Below are 15693 nucleotides of genomic sequence, written 5' to 3' on the forward strand. Positions count from 1 at the left end.
TGTCCCTGTTTTCATCAAAAAAATGTTGGTGGGGATGGAAGCTGGGGTGTTCTGCATGGCGTTGCCGCTTGTCTTCTGTGCTTCAGGGGCAGAGAAGACGAGCAGCAACTCTGAAGATCCCTTCTAGCCCTGTTCCCACAGTTTCCAACTAGATTCCCCATTGGGCCACCTCTGTGACTGCATCGGACCACTTCTTGCAAGCACCTGCTTAGGAGTGGGCCTAATGACCAATGACTTTTGTTGGAGGTTTCAGGACAGATAAAAGGAAGTCCTTCTCCATAGCTAAACAATGGCTCTTTCTCCTTCGCAGGAGGTAGCTGAGGGCCACCAACTTGGATGGCTTTGAAAGGAAATTCATGGAGGAGGAGGAGGCTAGCTATGGCTCCTAACTAGGATGGCTATGTCCTGCCTTCATGGTCAAGAGCAGTAAATGTTTCAGATTACCAATTGCTGGGAGCTACGGAAGGGGAGAGGGCTCTTGTGTTGGGGTCCTGCCTTTGAGCTTCCCACAGGCATCTGGTTGGCCACTGTGAGAAAAGGATGCTGAACTTCATTAGCCTGGTCCAGGAGACTCTTTTTATGTTCTGTTTTCTTTTTTTAAAAAGCCCAGCTAATCACATGCAAAATTAAATGTAAAAGTATTTCCAAAACAGACAAAAAACCATGTACAACTCAGTACTATATTCCTACAGGATAATTTTATACGTATTAACACATAAGTATTTTATCCAGTTATATGCATCCTTCTATGCAGCTCTTACATTCTGGCTGCTTTAGAAAACCGGGAGTGTATATGCATATAATATGAATACTATATTATATGTATAAAAATGTATAACACATACAATATGCCAGAACTGTTCGTGTTTTAAGCTGAAACTCGTTCTTCTCCAAGTTCAAGGAACAAGAGGGAAATATGACAAATCCACACAGATAAACTTGGCATCCAGATTTTCAGGAAAAAACAACAACCCATCCCTGCTTTGGTCTGACCCAACAGAGCTCCTCTGTTGAGTCTTGTGTTGTTCTTGAGAGTTTGAGATGACGTCTGCTATTAAAATCTCACATCTGCGCCTGACTCAGCCGCTTCTCCTTCTCCTTCCATCATCACCCAGAGCGGCTCCATCCCTTTGCACTTGGGAACAATCAGTAAATTGTAGCTTAAAAAGTCCACCCTGTCGAGAGCGGTTTACACTATCATTCCTGGAGGAGGAGAGAGCAGGCTTTGCAGCAGGAGAATGAGTGGCGATGACTCACAGAGGAGAATCAGAACCACGGCTTTCAAAGTTACCCGTTTCAAGATCAAGTCGCATTTCGGCAGAGATTGTACCAAGGCAATCAGATTGTACGAGGCAATCAGAGCAGGCAGTTGGAACTGAAGGCAGAGCGAAAATCTCTAGATCCTGCATCCAAAAACCAAAACCAAAAAAAAGGTATTCCTTCTCCCTTTGCTGCTCCTTGTCCCAAAAACAGACTTCCCATGGGCGTAGCCAGGATTTATGTCAGGCTAGGGGCATATGCCATCACCCTCTGCCTGACTCTGTCTGGCAGATTCGGAATGAAATGTCTCAACAACAGTTGTTTTAAATTATTGCATTTTGACCCCAAGTGCTCAGAAAAATCTGTCAAAATCTCCAGTCCTTTGGAAATTAGGAAGTTAAATAAAAACATCAGGGAGTACCTTTCATGTGGTTATCAAGTATATTTTGCAAAATTACAAAGAATGTGCCTTTTTTATCTTATTTTAAGAAAATCTAAACTGAGACAAGTTTTCTTGGATTTGCTGAAAACATTTTCAGCACTTCCTTCTCAAATTCCTCTTTTCCAATGCAATTCTTTTTTCTGTGCACACTCAGTAAGCCCAGCCCATTGAGATGCTCCCCTATCATTGTCAACCTTAGCCAGGTCTTTACTTGATTTTGGGGGGGGGGATCTGCTCCCCAACTCCCAGCTGTGCCCATGAGACTTCCCCAACCTGGTGCTCTCAAGATGCCAACTCCCATCGGCCCCTGCTGGCACTGGTGGAGTCTGTACTCCAAAATGTCTGGAGGGCATTAGGTTGGGGGAGGCCACCCAAGAGCCATTGTTCTCTCTCTCCCCTGATTTCAAATCCCATCCTCAAAACCCAACTCCTTTAGGTGCAGGGGGTTGGGCTAGATGACTCTTGGAATCCCTCCCAACCCTAGAATTCTATGATTCTAACTCCATCCTAAAAGAGGGCTAGCTAGCCTGTGGGTATCGACCCATTGCATGGCCAACGGCCAGGGATGATGAGAGTTCGAAAGCCAGCAACCTACGGAGGGCACCACCTTGTCTACCCTGGAGAACTCCACTTATTTCTAAATGGGGTGAACCAGCCAGGGTTCTCTTGGGGCCCCTCCTGCTCCTTCTGCTGAAGGAGACTCTGGACCTGTGACCAAGAGTCCTACCTTGGAGGCACCACTGACTGCCCTCCACACTTCTGCCAAAGAGATGACCAGCATCTCTAGATTCCAGATGGAGGCTGGTCCCTAAGGCAAAGCGAGGGAGGACGTTGCCAACTTCAGCCTATCCTCGCCTGGCTTCTTTCTTACATACATCCAGTCCAGGGGTGGCCCCACCCCATCAGCTTCTGCCTGCTCAGTCTCTTTGGCACCACCTACTGTTGGAATGTAGGGACGCAGGTGGGGCTGTGGGTTAAACCACAGAGCCTAGGACTTGCCGATCAGAAGGTCGGCAGTTCGAATCCCCGCGACGGGGTGAGCTCCCGTCGCTCGGTCCCTGCTCCTGCCAACCTAGCAGTTCGAAAGCACTTCAAAGTGCAAGTAGATAAATAGGCACCGCTCTGGCGAGAAGGTAAACGGCGTTTCCGTGCGCTGCTCTGGTTCGTAAGAAGCGGCTTAGTCATGCTGGCCACATGACCCGGAAGCTGTACGCCGGCTCCCTCGGCTAATGAAGCAAGATGAGCGCCGCAACCCCAGAGTTGGTCACGACTGGACCTAATGGTCAGGGGTCCCTTTACCTTTACCTTTTACTGTTGGAATGAGTTGCCTCTAGCGCCACCTACTGTTGGGTGTTCTGCCTTCTGCCCTACCAGCCACCTCTGGAGAAATGTATTATTATTATTTATTGTTTATTCGATTTATATACTGCCCTTTATCAAAAGATCCCAGTGTGGTATACAGCATTAAGAACACATTTTATGGAGCATAATAATAAAAAGTGTAATAATAAAATACTCATAATAACAGTGTCCCCCCCCTCCCCAGCTTTAACAGGCCATAGATTCTTTAATGGCCAATGGCCATGTATTGAAGTGTGCACCAAATTTCACAGGAGTTTCTTCCTGCGAGATCAAGCGCATTGGAGTTGTAGAACATAGCACTGAAGGAAGAAGCAGATGCAATGATGGAAGCAAACCTTTGCAACTTGCAGCTATTTGCTGGGGGTCCCAGAAGATCAGAGGCAAGTAGAATCACAGGTCTGGGATAGATCCATCAGTAGAGCAGTAGATTCTTAAACTCAGTCGTGGGTTCAAGCCCCATGTTGGGCAAAAGATTCCTGCACTGCAGGGGGTTAGAGTCCCTATGGAGGGAGCCCTGTGCCTTTAAACTATGCATTGCTCTTTCTCCTTCTTTTAAACTTTTTAAAAATAATAATAATAATACTAATTGAATACGGGGCTGCTCATCTTCTGAAAGCTGCCCTATATTCGTGCATACACATTTTATGTAAATGTAAATTAGGGCCCCAAGTATTTCACGGACCTAGCAATGCCCCCTTGGAGATATTCCAGGTCCCTCTCTGAATTAAAATTTTATATATATAGTTAAGTTTCTAACGCTTTTACGCATGGAGATAAAGCAGAGAGGGAGTGCTCCAGCTAATTGCTCATTAAGAATTAAACATGCTCCCTCCTCCTGATGCTCTCCTGGCGAATAAGTGCAAGGGGATTTGGGTAACTGACAAGTGCAATGGCCCCCTTCTTTTTTTAAAAAATTCATCAAATCAGACTTTATTGCATTAATATTTAATCAAATGCAATCCTATTAAACATACCAGGAGGCCTGTGTGTTCTCTCTGTTCTGAGCTGATTCTGCACGTTCTTAGTCGTCCCCTGTCCCCCAACCTACACGGAATTCGGAGAGTCTGAACTTCCGTTATTGAAAGGGTCACAAGGCTCTAGTTCTCATGGACGCAAACAATGCATCCAAAATCAGCTCCTGCTATTTTAAACCCTGGAGCAGGATTTGATTCTTCATGGTGGAAAATTGGTGGCCCTCCTGGTGTCGCTGGACTCCAGCTGCCATCATCCCCATCACTCACTGTCTATGGTGACTGGGAGTCCAAAAACAGCCAGAGAACCACAGGTTCCTCATCTTTGGGCTTGTGTGACAACCAAGGATAAGCCTGATAGATGTTGGGGGCAGGTGCATGACAGAATCTGTCACTATCTATAGCACAACCAGGAAATCAGACCTTAGCATATGAGCTATATTCTACCTTTGTTTTGTGAACTGCAGAGACACAGTTGATACTCAACTAAATGCCCCCCACCAGCACCTGTATCCATCCAAGTTTATTTCCAGAAAGTCAAAGAACAAAGATAATGATCTATAGAACATACAACTCCCCACTGGCAACCTTTTGTTTCCCTGTGGGATCAACACACCCACAGAGGTACAGCTGCAAGCTTCTAGCTTTCAGGGTTACAAGCTAAGACCTGCACTTGGTGTCTGCTAACTGTTTAGGCAGCTGAGGGAGTAGGAGAGAGGGGTCCCCACCCCACCCCTGGTTCAACATACTGCATAGTTAGCACACAACCATAAATGCATATGGTACAATTCTCATTAATTCACTTTTCTGGCCCAAAACTGAGACCACCAGAAACAAAGCTTGGTGATGGGGGTTAGGCACAAGAAAAGACTGCAATTGCAATTCTGAGACTGCAATCGCATCTTTAAGGAAACGTCACACCCAGGACTCCTCCGTTTCCCCCTCTGTCACACTTGTTTTCCTCCCAGGACCCCCGTCTTGTGTGGAGGAAGGGCTGCAGTCAGAAAGTGCAGCCTGGTCTTTGGACCCAGTGTCCCCCGAGCCATTTTGCCTCACGCCAGCCTGACCACTCCAGATTTGGGATTTGACACTCTGGGCCTTCTTCGCCTGGGCCTTGACGCTGGATCCTCTTTGGGCATGCCTGTATGCGATTGGAGTGGGGATCCTTGAAGGCCTCTTTTCGGGCCTATTGTCTCTGCGCGGCCGGATTTTGGGGCGCAGCTTCAGCTTGTAAATGGAGGGCACCCGCTCCGGTTTCTTCAGAGACCTCCTCGGCTTACTCTGAGGTAGTTTTGTGTCCTCGGGAGCTGGAGAGTGCTCTGGAGAATCAGGAGGTCTGCCTGGCATCACTTGAGAGCCTCTGGCATTTCCGTCGACTTCCACATGAGCTGTGTGGTATGGTTCTCCACCTTCTGCTTCAGGGGCCACACAGTTCTCCTCAGAAACAGCACTTTCTCTGTCTAGGAATGTTTTTCCGGCCTGGTTTCCATTCACCAGAGATGGACTTGACTGGGGGGAACTTCCCTCAGTCCCTGCGTGCTCCTGGTGCAGTGTTTTGGAAAGCTCTTGAATAACGCTGTCATAATGTAGTCCTGCGGGGTGCCACCTCATCTCCCTCTCAGGCACATAGACCCCGCTCCGAGGCACACTTCCCTCAGAGACTGAGGTCCTTGGGGTGATAGGCAAAGAGGACCAGGTGGGTGTGGAGACCCTGGGCCCATTACAGGTCAAGGCCATGGCGTCTCTTCCTTGGCAACAGTCCACTCCAAACCCTCCTACCCGACTCCCTCGAGAAATGGGGTTGCCTTCAGAGACTTCCTCCAGCTCCTTGATGTTGGCCAAAATCTCATCCTCTAGGCTCCTGTACAGAGCTTGTTCTTCCACCGGGTCAATAGGCAGTGGTGTGTAAACACGTTCTGTTCCCCTGCCCAGTTCCTTGATATCTCCTTGACTCATCTGGACATCTTTACAAGGTCTTCCTGGAACACTTTCTTGCCCAGCTAAGGTCCCACCATCCTTCATTTTCTGACCGATTCCACCCCCTGAGCTGTTGGAGAACCTGCTGGCTGATGCTTCCAGGCTGACAGCCTTGCCCTGTTCTCTCAGAAGAGGGACCCTGCCCTTGAAAACCTCTTTCCTGGGCAGGTTGGCTTGGTTTTTGTCCAGGGTGTTACCCCCATTTCTGAAACAGAACGCCTCTTGGTAGCTGCTACCAATTGTTGGCGGCCTGTATGATGTTGGGGCAACTCTTCCAGAGGTCTTGGCACTGCTGTCTTCTTTCTGAGTCACACCTGCGTGTTTTACTGAGGAGGGTGATCGCCACGCTATCGAGTCCTTACTCCAGCTGTGTACGGTGACTCCACCTTGCAGCCTTGCAGGGCTTTCCATTGGGGCCTGGAAGTGCTTGGCTGGACCGGAAGAGTGGGTCTGCGGGCCGTTCATTTCAGGCTGGGACCTTCCTGGAGGCCGGGTCACTGGAGCCCTCGGTGTAGCAGCTCTGGATGACACTGGCCTCTCTGGTTTCTCTTTGTGAGGTGTCGGCGTTGGGATTCTGGCAGGAGATCTTCCGCGATGTGCCTCTGAGACAGATTTCCGAATGGGCAAGTTGTTCTCTGTGCTTCCGTTCAGCTGGGACAGGACAGGGCATGCCTCTCTTCTGCTCCGCATAGAGAGAGTTGGCTTAGATGCGGGTCTCTCTTCCTGGGCTGGCAGCCTCCGGGTTGGAGTCACTGACCTCGCCCTGAAAGAGGAGAACACAATAATATAAGCACAACACTTGCTCTAGTTATCTCCTGCTTGGATTACTGCAATGCACTCTACGTGGGGCTACCTTTGAAGGTGACCCAGAAACCACAACTAATCCAGAATGCAGCAGCTAGACTGGTGACTGGGAGTGGCTGCCAAGACAACATAACACCGGTCCTGAAAGACCTGCATTGGCTCCCAGTACGTTTCCGAGCACAATTCAAAGTGTTGGTGCTGACCTTTAAAGCCCTAAACGGCCTCAGTCCAGTATTCCTGAAGGAGCATCTCCACCCCCATCATTCTGCCCGGACACTAAGGTCCAGCTCTGAGGGCCTTCTGGTGATTCCCTCCCTGCAAGAAGGCAGAGGGCCTTCTCGGTAGTGGCACCCACCCTGTGGAACGCCCTCCCACCAGACGTCAAGGAAATAAACAACTATCTGACTTTTAGAGGACATCTGAAGGCAGCAACTGGAATTCAGAAGCATTGTTGCCTCCAAGTGCGAATTCCTTATAGGAACAATGTAGGACCAATGGATATATATATATATATATATATATATATATATATATATATATATTCTAGCTTGTAGCTCATATTCTTTACCATAACATTGTTCCAGTTACTCTGGGCCATAAATCTAGGATGGTCAGAAGTGAAAACTTTGAGCTGTTGGCGGAAAACAAATCCTTCCTATCTCCCCACACATTATCTGTCATCACCTGACGGAAGGGACTCTCCCATGTTCTGAGACCTCCGGGGAGATAAGCAGAGCTGTGGTTTTCCTACTGCTGTTGCTGCCGCCACCATTGCTTGGAGGTGACCGCTGCAGAGTCTTCCACCCAGGGCTGTTAGGAGTATAGGTCCTCCACTCCACTGGGGGCAGCGGGCTTTGGGATCGGGTGACAATCAAAGCAGGCTGGGGCTTGGGGTTGTCTTTCCTGGGCGTTAAGCGGGCTGTGATTTCGTGTTGGACCGGTGTGGCTTGCATCTTCTGCGGGCTGCCTGCCCTCAAGGCTTGTTTGTGAGCTGCAAAAAGGGTTGGAGAAATCAACGAGACAGAATCCTGCAGCACCTCAGCTTCTAACACAGTTATCACAGTATATGCTTTCAAGGTCCAGAATCTTATTTTGTCAGAGATGTGGAATAGCTGAGTAGCTCACAGATCTGGCTTGGCCTCTCCTGGGCACATTCATCCCCCAGGCCTGAGGTTCCTAGAAGGACTAAAGGATAGGTCTACTTCTGTGTTGATTCTGCAAGGAAAATTATACCAGTGTTGCAAAAGAAAGCCCAGAAGTCTAGAACGGTTAATATTCCAAAAATCCTCTGCGATATGTTGCATCCTGGATCCCACGGACATTTCCTGCTCATCTGATCAGCTCGCTGCCACTCAAATAATTCATTACTCACATAACATAAAAGGAGATTCCGACTAAACATTAATTAGCAAGAACCTTCTGACAGCAGGAGCTGTTCGAAAGTGGAATGGACTCCGTCGGAAGGTTGTGGACTTTCCTTCATTAGAAGTGTGAACCACCCTGAGATCTTATGGTGAAGGGCAGTATATAAATCTTATAAAAATAAATAAATAAATAAATAAGTTTTAAAACAGGTTGGATGGCCCTCTGTCATGGATGTTTTAGTTGAGATTGCTGCATTACAAGGAGTTGGACTAGATGACCCTCAGGGTCCCTTCCAATGCTACAATTCTATGATTTTATGATTCCATGAAGTACATTTTCTTTCCCAAATTTTGGGAGGTTCCACTGATTTGCTTGGGTTAAGTTCAGTTCTAAGGGCTGTATTTGTTATCTGCAGCACTGGCCTGCCCTCTAGTGGACATCAGTGTCACTAAAACGTCATGGCAATGGCTTTTATACAAGCGGCAGGTGCCCTGCTCTCTTTCGTAGCACAGAGGGCAGGAACCTCAGGCCCAGGAGATGAATGCAGCCCTGCCAGCCCCTGGGACTCTCCTTAGGCTACAGCCTTCCCCAGCTGCATCATCTACTGGTCCTGCTTCACATCCTGGTTTTGCCTGGGTAATGCCTCCGGGTTGCCTGGATTGAGGACAGAGAGGTATGTATGTGTGTATAAACTAGCCTGCTGTACAAAGGTAAAAATTATATATGCGGCTCCGCCCACTTCTGCCTCTGGCCCCGCCCACCCCTACCATGTACCTCCTGGAAAGATACTTATGAGAGAATGCCGACTTTGGGTTAGAAAATGGTTCCCCATCCCTGTTATTAGCAGGTACTGTGGTACCATCAGGTCAGGACTTTAGGACAGATGTGAAGGGCCCAATTCAGCAGAAGGAGTATAATAATAATAATAATAATAATAATAAATCTTATTTATGTGCCATCCATCTGACTGGGTTGCCCCAGCCACTTTGGGAGGCTTCCAACAAATATTAATCCCTCTTCAAAGGGAACCCTGGGAATTGTAGCTCAGTAGGGGTCTCTCCTAACAACTCTCAGCCCCCTTAACAAACTACAGCCCCCAGAATTCCCTGGAGGAAGCCACAAGTGTTTAAAGCAGCATCATAGCACTTTAAAGATACGGTTTGAATGTGGCCTGGGTCAAAGCCCTGACATACAACAGCAGTCAGTTTCGAGATCTGCTGGACTAATTAAGCAAAACCAAGGAATGAAACACTTTAGATTTAGAGCGAAGGGCACAGAGATGGCCTTCTCTTTACATCCAACAAGAGCACAGGGGACTTACAGAGGGAGGTGCACCGGCAGGGGTCGTGTTTGTCCAGGTAGTGCTCTAGGGTGTCCCAGCCACCGCCCACTCGGACCATCACGTGATTCCGCAGGATCTGGAGCAAAAAGGAGCGCAGGTGAGCACCGCATGCCCTTTCCTGACCGTGAGCCACAACAATATGTGCAGTCCTGGGGAATGCTGTCCCAAGTGACGCCTGCCTGGCAATGACGCAGTTTTAAAACCTGGAGACAGTCCTGTGCTAGGTGACTAAAAGATTGATAAAGGTAAAGGGCCCCATCCTGACCCTTAAGTCCAGACGCGGACGACTCTGGGGTTGCGGCACTCATCTCGCTTTACTGGCCGAGGGAGCAAACCAGAGCAGCACACGGAAACGCCGTTTACCTTCCAGCCAGAGCGGTACCTATTTATCTACTTGCACTTTGACGTGCTTTCGAACTGCTAGGTTGGCAGGAGCAGGGACCGAGCAACGGGAGCTCACCCCGTCGTGGGGATTCGAACCACTGACCTTCTGATTGGCAAGTCCTAAGCTCTGTGGTTTAATCCACAGAGCCACCCGTGTCCCAAGAGATTGATAGATAACACTAATTGTTTCACAAGTCTGTTTATGTGCCACAGGCAGACACACACAGAAAGTTAGACCAGTGGTTCCCAAAACTTTGGAGGGCCCTGCCCCCTTGGCTCCATAAATTCATCCCCATTGATCCTTTCCCTTATTCAGAACAGTGGTTTGCACAACCCACTGGGTAAGATAAAAACACAATAAAACTCTAAACAGTAACGATTAATTGCACATGTATGCAAAATCCAATTGAAACTATTTGGTTTCATTGATTCAACAATGGACTTGATCCCATAAACCAGCTTCATAGTCTTTTATGCCTCCACAGCCTGTTTGCCTCTTGCTCCCATAGGTAATTCCACCCCCTGCCCCTGGGGGCAGCACTGCTCACTTTGGGAACCACTGTGTTAGATGCACATGATATTCCTTGCTACACTATGTCCTACCTACAGGTAACTCTCTCTTCTCTATAGGCTACCTGCTTCTGGCATGAGCTGGATCCTTATACCTGGTAGGGCTGGGAGAGACCCGCCTTTGACATTCTGGAAATCTGCTGTCAGTTGTTGAAGAAAAGAGGTGAGAAACCTTGGGTCCGTGGCCAGAATGTGGCCCTAAGGCTCCTCTATCTGGCCCTTTTGACTCTTCCAAGGCCACCCCCCCTCTCCCCAGGCCACACCCCTTGCTTCTTGCCCTCCTTGTGTGCTTTTGCTTGGCTGAGATATGTCTTTGACCTCTGATCATACTTCCTGCTTTCCTGGATGTAAGAGGGAGCGTGATCGTGACTGTGTGTGTGTGTGTGTGTGTGTGTGTGTGTGTGTGAAGGATGTGGGAGAAATCTGTTCCTGTTCAAATGTGAACTTATTGAATTTGAACATTCTAAAACAGTATGAGAACCGGAGAGACAGCCATCCTTCAAATGAACTTATCTGAATTTTGCAATCCAGTTCGCCCACCAATCAGTCTTTGCAAAAATCCATATATTAGCAGGGAGTGTGCATGAAAACGAGCACGTTAATGAAAATAACTTACAAAAAGACATTATATTAGGGAAATCTGAGGTGCAAAAATGTGTATATTAGTCCAAACTGCACACAAAAATTTGTGCGTTGGGAGAGATTTGCCTTAAGATGCTGAAGAATTGTCATTAGAATTTTTAAATGGCAGAGATGTTGGGGAAAATAGGAAAGTGAGAAAACTGAAATTGACAGGTCCTTCCATCCCTACGATTGGGGGGCCTGTGTCCCCTCCACCAACAAACCCAAGATGGCAACATTCCAACTGCCATCATCCCAATTCCAGCTGCCATTAGCTATTCTAGTAGTCAAAAGTCCTGACAAAAAATAGTGCATTGGGAAAAATTTGCAGCAAAACGCTGATGAATTTTTCAAGAGGATTTAAAAACGTGGCCCCAAAGTGGAGAGCTGAATTTCAGGATGGAAAAAATTGGAACTGAGAGGACAGAAATGGACAGCTTCCTCCAGCCCAAGTGTGTGAGCATGCTCAGAAACCAGCTTACTATACAAAAGTAAAATCCACATCCATTGCTCCGCCCACTTTTGCCTCTGGCCCCGCCCACCACAGGCCAACTCACCCTGACGAAGATCAGCAAGTTTGAATCGCCCACGCGGTATTTCCCTTCCGAGACTTTGATCATGGAGAACTGGACCGGGCAGGTGCAACGGCTGACGAGACACTGGACCTTTGCAGAAAGCAGGAGGATAAGAATAGTAATGAGTTTGGCAACAACAATCTGAATATGAGTGAGAGGAAGTGTGGAGTAGTGGTTAGAGTTTTAGACTAGGAGCTGTGAGATCAGGGTTTGCCTTCCCCACTTGGCCCTGATGCTCACTGGGTGACTGTGAGACCGACCACCAATCGCCTGTAGGCCTGGCCAACCTCACAGGGTCATTGTGAGTATGAAACTGGGGAGAACAGTATTCATGAGCTTCATGGAATGAATGTGAGATGCAGATGTATAAATAAATAGCACATTGGAACTCCCTGCCTATTGACATCTTCGCTGTTTGCTTTTCAGCACCTGCTAAAAACATTTTTGTTTAGACAAGCCCGCCCAGATATTTAGAAGGTTGGTGTGAGTTTCCAATTCTTTGTAGTCTATTGTTATTTTTACTTTTTGAAAGTCTTAAGTTATTGTAATTTTTCCTTGTTGATAATCTTATTGTTCTATCTTTTTTGCTTTGAGGTTCTTTTTTTTTTAACAATCAAGCAGTATATAAATTTTATGAGGGGGATGAAGACGATAACGATGACAGGTGGCCCTCTAGGATTCTTGATGTGGACCTCCAGAGTTGCGCCCAAGCCACACCCCTCACCAGCCCTGCCCTATCCCCTTCCTTTGCTGCTTTTGCCAGACACAAATGTGTCATAGAATCATAGACGTGTAGAGCTGGAGGGGATCCCTAAGGGTCATCTAGTCCAACCCCGTGCAATGCAAGAATCACAGCTACAGAATCCCTGGTAGATGGCCACCCAGCCTCTGCTTAAAAACCTCCAGTGAAGGAGAGCCCTTGACCCGTTCAGCTTAGGGACCCTGTGTTTGCCCTGGAGCGCGAATCTGCCTGCTCAAATACCATCTGGTCGAGGTTCTTGAAATTGGCCGGCTTCCTCTGGGCCCTTGGGAGGGGGGTCTCTTCCGGCGGCAGGTTCAGGTCCTCGCGGATCTCCTCCTCGATCTCCTCCTCCATCTGGATGAGGGTGGGGGCACTCATGCCAAAGCGGGCGGCTCGGCGGGCCACCTCCAGGAGACAGAGGACAAAGTTCTTCTCATTCTTGCGCAAGACCAGGTCTTCTGTCTCAAACATCAGGACTTCTGGAACAAAGCAGGTGGGGTGAAAGTAGGGGACCGCTAGGCAGTGTGGACTGAGGGGCGATTGGTGGGGAAACACCACAGAGAAACCAAGTCAGGGTTATCAGCTAGCGCTGTGTCGAACTTTTCTCCTTTGTTTGGTTTTCACTGTTCTCCATCAATCAAAAAGCGATTGCATTGGAGAAGTCCCCCAAAATCAAGAGTTTTCACTCCCATCTCTCATCCAAGGCAAGGCAAACATCCTGATCCCATCTCTCATCTTGGGGGATTATGCCTTTCCCCACCAACAGACTCTTTCCCTGTGGGGAGTTGGACATAGCCAACAACATGCTTGATGCTGACCACCCACAGGAGCATAAAGTAGCTTCCTGGATCAGGCCATTGGCCCATCTAGCCCAGCATCCTGTTCTCATAGTGGCCAACCAGATGCCGGTGGGACCTGAGCACAAGAACCCTCTCCCCTCCTGCAGTTTCCAGCAACTGGTATTCACAAATATTGCTGTCTCCAGCTATGGAGGCAGAGCACAGCGGCCATCAGTAGCCCTCTCCTCCTCCATGAATTTGTCCAACCTTCTTTCAAAGCCATCTAGGTTGGTGGCCATCCCAGCCTCCTGCAGAAGGGAGTTCCACGGTTTAACTATATGCTGCTACTTTTTGCCCTAACGGAGAACAAATCTGGTCCATCTTCTGCATGATGGAGCCCTCCCAATCTTGTTCTTTGCCACTCCAGAGGGCAGAACTGGAGGACCAAGATTTGGCAACCCTTCCTCACCCAGTTCTGAGCTGCGTACCTTTAATGCCCATCTCCTTCCGGCACCACTGGATGAAGTTGGACACGTTGTCCCTGGCTTGGAAGGTCCCTGGCTGAGCAAAGTCGTTGCAAGTCACTTCGCAGGTGGGCAGCTGCAGCTTGTGGCTCAGACCCGGGTACCTCTGCTCAAAGTCCCAAGCCACTTGGGTGATGCTGTTGGCATGGTGACAGAGCAAGACCCCTGTCTCCAGGGCTTCCAAGAAGAACTCCACGTTGATGTCCACATCATAGAGTTCCTTCAGCCACTCAGCCAAGTCCTCTTTCATGGCATAGAGGTATTGTTCCCCGGTCTTGTATGGGCGGATGCTCCTCATACGAGCCTCCTGGATTCCGGACATCTTCAAGCGCTGGTGGTGGTGGGGACTCAGTACAAAATCTGCTCAGCAACTTTAAAAACTCTCTCCTTGCCATTCATCAACCCATCCCTTGAACCACTCCCAACCACCTGTGACATCAAAACAAATCCACCTCAAAGTTATATTTTCAAGGCAGACTTTGGCTCCATTCTCCATCAGTTCTCACAGAAACCAGATATACATTTGATCCCCTACATCAGCATGGCTGGATAGTCTTGTCGAAATGTTGGTGAGGCGGGAGCTTCTCCTGAAATGACTTCCTAAGATCTCCCATCTCATGACTTCATGGTCCTCACCATTAATGGCGGCCCATCATCAGCTTGTCCTTGGTTCAAAACTCGTTTCTGGCAAGAGCAGAGCGTTCCTCGTTGGTCCACCACTGCTCCACGAGGCAACTATTGGATTCCCCTTAAACCACAACCATCTGATATCCTCCTATCTTACGCCCTCAAACATATTCACACACACGTGTCCTTCGGGGATTTGCAGAACTTCTGGTGCAAGATCCGTAAAAAGAGGGAGAATCTCTTTCGCAGGGCCGGGTCCCTGGTCTGTTGTGCTTCCTTCTTCCAAGTCCTGTTCTCTTCTCCTTGGTGACAGACAACTCTCGACAAAACACTCCCCTCTCGCCCTGCTAGATCGGATGTCGCTTTGCCTCGGCTGGAGCAAACAACCCTCGCTCCTTTTCGCAACACTGATCCACCCGAGCAAATGAGATACTGCGAGCACAAAGCTTGACGGGGGCAGGTGGGGGGTGGCAAGACAGATGTCCACTCACTGGAAACCATGGAGAAAGGACAGGTTAGCTGGTGCAAGATGTAGCCGGGGTTTTGTTAGCGGGGGCAGAACCTCAGTTTGCTATGCATTTTTTTAATTGATTGAGGGGGCAGCTGCCCCTCTCTGCCCCCTTGGCTACACCCATGTGTAAGAGTCAAAAGTGACGTAATAGAAGTTTATAAAATTATGCACAGTGTGGCGAAAGCCGACAGCAAAAAGGTTCTCTCCCTCTCATAACACTAGAATTCAAGGAGATCCAAGGAAGCTGAATGTTGGGAGATTCAGGACAGATAAAATAAAGGACTTTCTCACTCAGTGCATAGTTGAACTGTGGAACTCACTTCCGCAGGAAGCAGTGATGGCCAGCAACCTAGACTAAAAGAAGATTGGACAAATTCAGGAACAGGACTATTGATGGCTACCAGCCATGATGGCTATTGCTCTGCCTCCAGAGTCAGATGGGCTCTCCCTGTGCACTGCTCCAACTGGTGGCTGGTGTGCATTTGGGACCGGTAGGACAGAAGGCAGGGAGCCCAACAGTAGGTGGCGCCAGAGCCAAAGACAGGAGGAGCCTGCAAATTGTACAGTGGTACCTCGGTTTATGCACTTAATCCGTTCCAGAAGTCCGTTCTTAAACCAAATCCGTTCTTAAACCGAGGCGCGCTTTCCCTAATGAGGCCTCCCGCTGCTGGTGGCCTTCCACCGTTTGGCTTCCGTCCGTAGACTGAGGTAAAGTTCACAAACCGGGACACTACTTCTGGTTTTGCGGAGTTCGTAAACTGAATAGTTCGTAAACAGGCCTGTTCATAAACTGAGGTACCACTGTACTTTTGTCTCCCACCGCCTCCCTGCTGAGTT

The 15693-nt window shown here is 48.6% G+C and overlaps 1 protein-coding gene across 2 annotated transcripts; it reads right to left on the minus strand.

Annotated features, from left to right (window-relative positions):
* Nucleotides 1-3632: 3632 nt before the first annotated feature.
* GAS2L2 (growth arrest specific 2 like 2) lies at nt 3633-14835 on the minus strand. 2 transcript variants are annotated; one of them, XM_080984003.1, is made up of 6 exons: nt 13683-14835; nt 12656-12891; nt 11656-11763; nt 9503-9599; nt 7501-7807; nt 3633-6775 (listed from the first exon to the last, which is right to left on the minus strand). In XM_080984003.1, the coding sequence occupies exons 1-6, from the start codon at nt 14038-14040 to the stop codon at nt 4951-4953; spliced, it is 2931 nt and encodes a 976-aa protein (XP_080840129.1). In that variant the 5' UTR covers nt 14041-14835; the 3' UTR covers nt 3633-4950. The 2 variants fall into 2 exon arrangements, with proteins under 2 accessions (XP_080840129.1, XP_080840128.1); XM_080984002.1 differs by having other exon boundaries at nt 12656-12894.
* Nucleotides 14836-15693: the final 858 nt, after the last annotated feature.

Source organism: Podarcis pityusensis (assembly GCF_964106645.2).
Source record: "Podarcis pityusensis genome assembly, chromosome: 15".
Taxonomy (NCBI): domain Eukaryota; kingdom Metazoa; phylum Chordata; class Lepidosauria; order Squamata; family Lacertidae; genus Podarcis; species Podarcis pityusensis.